At 40.4% G+C, this 8,610-nt stretch overlaps 1 protein-coding gene across 1 annotated transcript; it reads left to right on the top strand.

The window, feature by feature from the left end:
* Positions 1-4,736: 4,736 nt before the first annotated feature.
* On the top strand, positions 4,737-8,283 carry gig2q (grass carp reovirus (GCRV)-induced gene 2q). Its single transcript, XM_058752358.1, has 3 exons — positions 4,737-4,785; positions 7,317-7,356; positions 7,544-8,283. The coding sequence occupies exon 3, from the start codon at positions 7,566-7,568 to the stop codon at positions 7,977-7,979; it is 414 nt and encodes a 137-aa protein (XP_058608341.1). The 5' UTR covers positions 4,737-4,785; positions 7,317-7,356; positions 7,544-7,565; the 3' UTR covers positions 7,980-8,283.
* The last annotated feature ends 327 nt before the right edge of the window (positions 8,284-8,610 follow it).

Below are 8,610 nucleotides of genomic sequence, written 5' to 3'. Positions count from 1 at the left end.
CACCCGTATTACGGCCGTCGGACCAGGATGTCGGGCCGTACAAGTCCTGCCAAAGGCCGTGGACGACGTGTAAGAGCCGCCGCTGTGATGAAGCCGCCGCCCTCGCGCCCCGGACCCGAGTGGGAGCGCGTGCAGCCGCCGGACTCCGCCCCTTCCTTGGACCCTTCCCCTCCTGGAACACTGCCCTCCTGCACAAGCCCCGCAGCACAACGAGGACACCAGACCCCCTGTTTATTTTGGACACTTCTTCCCCTGGACACTTTATTTTATTATTTTTGTGTAATAAAAGCCTCTCCGAGGCCTGATGCCACACCCACTGTGTCTGTCGTTGGCTCCTCCCGTCACACTATGGATCTATGAGACCGAAGGATGACCGTCACTACGGTCTTAATAGAATGATATCCTTCGTTCTGCCTTCTCTCGAGACCTTATGTAAACAAAGTCAAGCCCATGACCCTGGAGGCGGAGCTTCCCGCACCATAAAAAGCGGGATGAACTTCCGGCTCATTTTCTTACCTTGAACACCTAGTGTTCTGAGCGACAAGGATAGTCATCCTTCGGTCTCATAGATCCATAGTTATATTCATAATTTACGATCTATTTCGACCTCACTCTGACCATCACTACGGTCTTAATAGGATGACCTATACCAAAAGGGTCGCAAGGAACAGAAGAATTACATTTCCTAAATCTCGCTGGGCAACAGACATCAGAACTGCAGTGCTCACAGGTACTGCACGGGTTACATCAATTCTATAATCTCAATAGTGTACATGATGTAGTAGACCATGAGGTTGCCACACAAATATCTCCCACAGAACTCCTTTTAGCAAAGTGGGATCGTGGCTCATTGTGGGAGTGGGCTCGTATTCCTGTAGGAACCGAAAAACCCCTTTCAGCATAGGTATAAGAAATAACATCGACTACCCATTGACAAATACTGTTTAGACAGCGAAAACCCTTGCCTGGCCTTACTGTAGAAAAAAAGCTGAAGATTAGCTTTCCTCAAGACTGAGTACAATTACATTGTACGCAATGCCCTCACTAAACACAGGTTCACAAGTATAGCTGCTCCTGTTCTGCATGTGAGGAAATGGTTAATATTGAACCACCTCCAGTACCTAAATTGTTACTGGGGCTAACTTTTGGCAAAATGCAGGGTTAGGCTAAGTGACACTCCCGTGCCATCTGCCTTCCACTGCTAACAATCTCCACTAACAGAGAGAACACAGAGCTCTCCTACCTGCTTAACAGCGCAGAGAGCCAAGAGAAAATCCATTTAGAAAGACATATTTCAATCTGTTTCCACAATAGGCCCATACTGGGACTTAGTAAGAAAGTTCAATACAAGAGGCAAGTCCGAACTCAGTGCCCACAGAGTACGGTCTGGACACAGGTCAACTCCCTTAGGAAACTTACTTATTAGAGGAAGTAGGTCTAATAGCTGGTCATTGGCCCTTCACGAAATGCTGAAATAGCCAAGGCACAACCCTTGATTGTACTGGCTGCCTTGCCTTGATCCAGTTGAAACTGTAAAAAAGGACAAGTGGCAGAGAACTGGGTCTCCAGCTAGTGAGTAATTGGCCCGAATAGATGGGACTCTAGCATTGCTCAGTGTCTCATGTGTCATCTAACTGTTGAGAGACGGACTCCACAGAGACCATACCCACAAGTGCAGGGCTTTTGGATGCAAAATCTGTCCGTCTGTCTGTGACAGAAGATCTGCTCGAGCTGGCAGCTGCCATGGGCAGCCCTGTATCAGTCGAATCAGGTCTGGAACCATGGCCTTCCTGGCCAGCATGGAGCCACCATCACCACAGAGTAATGACCCTCCTTGATCCTCTGAATGACTTCAGCAATCAACGGAAGAGGGGGAAAAGCATACAACAATCCTGTTGGCCATTCTTGAGATTTTGAGAACACCTAGGCCAGAGCGGTCCTCCTGTATCTATAGGGGAATACCATTCCTGACAATGAGTTGTTTCCCTAGATGCATAAAAATCGATCTGGGCTTCCCCATAACTGGTTAAAATTTGACCCACTACTTTGGGTGTAAACGCCATTCTCCTGGGAGAGGCCCTGTTCTGGACAGGATATCGGCTGCCACAACTGGGATGTGAATTGTTCTCAGAGATGCTAGACGGGGCCATGCCATGCCAAGTCAGTAACTACTTAGTCACCTGGAGACTGCACAGCGTGGAGACTGCACAGTGTAGCGACTTCGTCCCACCCTGGTGAATTATATGATACACTACAGAGGTGCTGCCTGTTCTCACTAACACATGCTTGTGATGAATGAACTGTAGCAACCCCTTGAGGCAAGAAACTGCTTTTAGTTTGAGCACATTTGTGTGTTCCAAAGACCAATGGAGCTTCCACGTGCCCCTAAATGACCAGCCCTCCCAGACAGCTCTTCAGCCTGTCAGTGATGCATCTGTTGTGATCACTGCTCTTCTGTGAGGAAGAACTCCCAGTGGAACTCCTCTGAGAAGAAAGTCTCTGTTCCTCCAGGGGAGCAGAGCCTTCATGCAGAACTGTGTCACCAACAGCTTTATTCCTTTGTCTTTATTGGATGTAGATGAAATGAATTAAACTAACACTGTATGCCATGCGCTCTCAATAGGCCCAGAAGGATCACCACTGATGCTGCTGCTATCAGCCAAAACAACTTCTGAAATTTGTGCGCATTCACCAGTTCTCCTGACTGGAAATGTCTTAAATGCTTTCCCAGACTGTTGGCCCTCTGAGGTGAGACATGCATTCATTGTCACAGAATCAAAATGGATCCTGAGAAAGTTCACTTGTTGTCGAGGCTGGAGACTGCTGTTTTTCCAGTTTACAGTGGAACCAAGGGATTAAATATGGGCCAGTACTTTCACTGTGTCCATTACTCCTTGATTTAGAGTGGGGATGCAGATCAACCAATTGTCCAGATATGGAAGAATTTTGATACCCTGTAACTGAAGGGAGGCTAAGGCTTGAGACCATTGGAGTAATACTCTCGGTGAATCATTTTGAACAAGAGTACATTTAAGTATAGGTTGAGACTCATGAGGTTGGAAATGGCCGATAACCACCCATTTTTTTCCAGTTGTGGAGTAATCCCATTTTGCTGTGCACTGGGAGGCATCTCTGAAATGGCTACTTTTTTTTTCAACACACTTTGAACTTCCTCCACCAATACTGGCTCCAAAAGGGTATCCTTGACAATAGTCATTTGGAACCCTGACAAGGGAGGTGAAACTCCCTTTTTAGTAAAAAAAACCCATGAGTTACCGTGGACAACCCTTCGGGGAAGTGAGGTGAGAATCTGACTGTTGACATGAAAGCTATGTTTCTTGGACACTAGCAGGGCCACCACATCATGTCAATATCAGGCGGGCCATTGCAGCCTTTGAGGTGTTTCAAACCTTTGTTTAAAGGCCGGGGAATTGCCGCAAGCCCATTGATGGAAAAGGAATGATGAGTCTCAAATCTGTCCATTCTCTGATATAAGCTCTGAAGAGTAGTCAGAATCTTTAAGATGTACATCTGTACTTTCTATTGATGGAGCAGCGGTTGGTTTATCCACACACTAATGACTTATTGGTTTGAAACTGTAGTCATACTGGTGGTCACGCAATGTTTGCAAGTACACTTATGATCATGACGACTTAAAGAGCATTCCCTCTTTCTACCATGCTCAGCCACCATGCTGCGAATCTGGTTCGCATGACAGAGTCTTTCCTCTCAAGGCAGGACGGGGCTCAGTAGCAGGACTGAGTCACCCTGCCTTAGAAAACAGGAGCTCACAATATTTTCAGACTTTTTTCGAGTACATGCAGGCCTCCCAGCCTTGGTTAAACCTCTGCTGGCAGCGGTGGGACTCAAATCCACGCCCCAGAAGAGACTGAAGCCTAAATCCAGCGCCTTAGACCACTCTCACAAGCTGCACTGCAAGGATTATCCATATCCTCTGTCAGGTGAGCAATCCCTAGACATGAGGGGCATCCCGATGTCCATCACGGGGGTCCATTTCTGAATGACAAAACCGGCAGCACTGAGATGACATGGTCGCTATTGCAACTGCGGTACCCTGCTGAAAAAAACAATAGAACCCTGCCCAAAACACAATAGAAAATGTAATGGTTTTAATGGTTATAATGGGAATTGTATTGGTTTTAATGGAAACTATAATGGTGTCTTCTGGTATGTGATGGATTCTATTGGTGGGATGTTAAATCCTATTGGAAAAATGCCCAAAATACACTAAAAAAAAAAAGGAATTGTGTAATGGTTTTACTGGACAAAGCTAATGGTTTATAATGGTATTTTAATGGAAACCATTGGAATTTCTGTGATGGTTTCTATTTGGGCTTCTATTGTTTTTTTTAGCAGGGTAAATTAAGCCAACAAAAAGATTACCTTCACCTGTACGCGAACGTACTCAGAAGGCTTATGCCAACCCCCACTGATCGTGATGAATTTTGGGGGGCGCTATCGACTCGAGTCGTTCCCGGCCGGTGCGGAGGTCATGGCAAAGGAGCCGCATTAGTAAGGATTTATTAAATGCAACTAGAAAAATTGACCTTCGCTAGTAAGCAAACATAGTCTGAAGGTCAGAGTGAGGTCGAAATAGATCCCTTTTTTCTGCGAAAATCCGGCCTGCAATCTGCCAGGACCTTCTAGTGTTGCCAAGTTTTACAATATTTCTAAGCCTGCAGTTTCTGCCTAGATTTTAATGGATATTTGGCTGATTTTTGTACGCAAATCTGGCAACCTCGGGACCTTCCCCGCTAAACTAACGTAAGTCTGCGCTACATGCACAGCTAAAAGTGCTCTAAAAAGGCAAATAAGATCATAAAAGACACAGCTCATATTACAGTTCTGGCGCCTCCGTCTCTATATACTGTACAACACGACATACAGCGATAGAGTTACTCTGACAGGACACACTTATTCGCGATCGCAAAAGTACATTATTTGCATACAAGCCTTGCCAGTTAAATGTTTCATTTACCCGCTGGTCTGACGTCTGGCAAATATCAGTTCATTTATGAGCATCTCAATTGCTAAAAAAAACAAAAAAACAAAAAACACATTTTTGTGAATGTGCCTTTGATTTACATTTGAGAGAAACTGAGAAGACTGTAAACAATACAAACTAGCCACCTTTCACTGAAAATTGCAAAAATTGAAATCAAAATAGGCCATCTGTGATTCAAGTAGATCCGATGAGTTGAAAACTCTTGCTACTTCATACTTCAATACAAAACAATGCTGAATTTTGACAAAAATTAGATTTTTAAATGCTGTAATTGTGAGCCTAATTTTTATGTCTAAATATAAATCCATTAGCAAAACGTGAAAAGAACCATATTACAAAGTGGAAATAGTAAATGAGACAATAAATGATCTTCTGCTGCAATCTAGTGGTCATAGTGGAAATCAAATTCTATTTGTTTTTCTGCCAAGTGAAATATTGGCAGAAATCTTCAATTTAGCATGGCCACTTTTCCATGAATTATCTCTATAAGTAAAAATAAAAAAAAAATAAAAAAATTCCAGACATTCTTTAAAGTAAATTTTACTTAGTTTTCTCATTTGTGCAAAAATATGAATGACTTTGAGGCAATTGAATAATAGGCCTATATATAAACTTTTCTGCAGGAGTTTGTTTTAGGGGCTCTTAGAATACAGGGGGGTGCCAACACTGATCTTGCATACCCCTCGGCAAATGTGCAGTTGCGCCCCTGCCCAAACCTGTATTAATTTCTTTCTTGTGCTGAACACAAAAGAAGATATTTTGAAGAATGTGGGTAACCAAACAGTTGCTGGTCCACATTGAATTTGATAGTAGGAAAAAATCAAATGGGGACCAGCAACTGTTTGGTTTTCCATGTTCTTCAAAATAGCATTTATGTTCAGCAGTAGAAAGAAACTCACTCAGGTTTAAAACAACTTTTGAGTAAAAGATGGTAAAAGACGATTGCAACGAAACCATACGAACAACAGCCATAGGCTATTGGCCTTAGCCCTTATCAATATTTGCATGGAATACCTCTGCTTATATTAACGCTATGCTGATACAGTAAGTGTTAATCCAACGCGATCTTAAGTTGAATCATATAAACGTAAAATAATAACGTATAAAATGTCTACATTCACAGAACTCGGATGAAAGTTAAACTGAAACTCGGTATGATAAACAACTCTAAGATGTGGCTTAATAATTGATCTCTGTAGATATCATTATATACAGTGATTTGCATTAAACTGCAAGCCCTCACACCACAAATAAAAGAAAATCATATATGGAAATATTATCTGTGGCAGCTCTTTGATATCCGGCCACTTGTTTGTAAGGATTAAGTTTCATTCATTCATTTATTTGATCGCTTCCCACATGAAAAAATACTATAGTAAACTGTAGTATTTACTATAGTAAACTGTAGTAAATTATAGTATACTGTAGTATATTACAATATTTACTACACTTGAACTTATACTACAGCATAGTACTAAGAATAGTAAGTTCATAAACTATAGTAAATACTGTAGTAAACTATAGTATTTATTATAGTAAACTATAATAAATTGTAGTACACTGTAGTGTATTATAGTATTTACAACAGTTTGTTAATTTATACTACAGCATACTCTAGTATTAACTATAATGAGTTCGTAACTGTAGTAAAATTAAGTTTTTACTATAGTAACCTGTAGTAATACTGAAGAATATTGTATTTATACACTTTATTAATTTATATTATATCATAATGTAGTATTAACTACAGAGATAATTAATGAGGTACTATAGGATAATATGAAAATACTGTGTGTTCTGGTGTTCAGTAACCACCCCAACAGCATGTTCAGTAAATGGTGCTCTCTGTAGCACTCTACTTTTCGAAACCGGTAGGCCTATAGAATATAGATAGATATCATTTGTATCGTCGTCTAACATTTTGTAAGGCAAACAATAATGTACCTTTTATTTATTTATTTATTAATTTTTTTTTTTTTTACTACAACAATTATCAGTGCACACGCTGTCTTGCACTTATAGATTCCTTCCACACATGTTATTTTGTCAAAAATAGAATCTGAACCAGCCTGTTCAGTGAGTGTATAGCATTGGTCACTTAATGATTACATACAGGTTTGACTGTCACATACCATAAACTAAACTGCACTTATAAGAAATGTGGTGTCTTACAGTATGTTAGAGTAGTTAACCACATCCTTATCCCACCCACCCACTCATTTGGATCCACCCAAATTATAAACTAAAAGTGAAACCAAAGTTCTCTAAAGAAGAGTTCCTCTTTTTCTAGAGACTATTACGGACTCAGAAGACTCCAGGCTCAGTAGTAGGTAAGTTACATAAAAAAAAATAAACACAATTTATTAATTTCAGCAATTAAATAATGCTCTGTAAGATTTTAAAATGATGCAAAGAACTGAGTTTTATATTGCAAACTGCATTTTATTTTTCATTCATATAGCCTATAAAAAGTATAAACACTTCACTAATTATCAAATATATGAAAACCTTTCTAAGTGCGTTGGTTACTGTGAATGCCATGGCGGATAACGGTTATGGCAATGGGATGCAGCATTATCCTGGAAGGAAAACATACATCATGTACCATGGCACTACAATGGAAAAGGCACTGAAGATCCAAAGTGAAGGATTCAGACGCTCTGCTGATGGCATGCTCGGGCCAGGAGTCTACGTGAGTCGGAGTAAAGAGAAAGCTTCTCGTTACCCTTTGAATGCTGGAGGAGAGCAGCTGGCCATCCTCAAACTAAGTGTTCGAGTGGGAAAAGTGAAAAGGATCGATTCTCAAGGTCATCGCTTACAGAGAACCTGGCATCAGCATGGTTATGACACTGCTTGGGTCCCTGCAAACTGTGGAATGGTAACCAGTGGATTAGAAGAGGACTGTGTTTATGATCCAAGCCGGATCAAGGTTCTTGAGATTCTTCCGAACTAAAATGCTAGAACCTTTATTTTTATTACCTAAATTGTAAAGAAAATTGTAAAAAGACATGCAAACATGCCCTTCCACTGAGTCTTGTTAAATGGTTTATCTGTAAAAACATTTCATGTAAATGAATTAATCAATCGATCATTCATAAAATATAGCTGTATACTTGTATGTCAGTGTAAGTCAGCCTTTATTTACGAAGCACATTTAAAAACATCAGATGTTGCTGTACAATTTAAGAATAGTTTTTAAACATATGGCACAATGAGCTGACTTTGAGACTCAATAAAACCTATTTGCATGTCTGTTATCAGTTCTTGAGTTTCCGATTTACTGTAGGCCTACTGATAAGCACTGCAGTGTGGTGGGTTTTAAGACACAACAAAAGTTACTCAATTGTTACTCAAATTTCTAAGTGATAAATATATAACAGCTACACAAAAAATATGAAAATAGATTTGCATTTCCGTTTGTTTTTTTAAATAACTAGTGTTATTGTCATTGTTTTGTTGTTATTAATATTTTATTATATTTATTATTAAAAAATCAAATCAACAGGGAAAAAAGGTAATTTGGACATACTTTAGAGTTGGTTTCATTTGCTCTTTTTTATTGCTATTAAAAAACATCTGTACAG

The sequence above is a fragment of the Onychostoma macrolepis genome, chromosome 02 (genome assembly GCF_012432095.1).
Source record: "Onychostoma macrolepis isolate SWU-2019 chromosome 02, ASM1243209v1, whole genome shotgun sequence".
Lineage (NCBI taxonomy): Eukaryota > Metazoa > Chordata > Actinopteri > Cypriniformes > Cyprinidae > Onychostoma > Onychostoma macrolepis.
The sequence above is the reverse complement of the archived record's forward strand: the minus strand, read 5'-3'. Positions and strand labels throughout refer to the sequence as shown.

Coding starts and splice junctions, on each gene's coding strand:
- gig2q (XM_058752358.1), top strand. CDS start 7,566: ATGGCGGATAACGGTTATGGCAATGGGATGCAGCATTATCCTGGAAGG.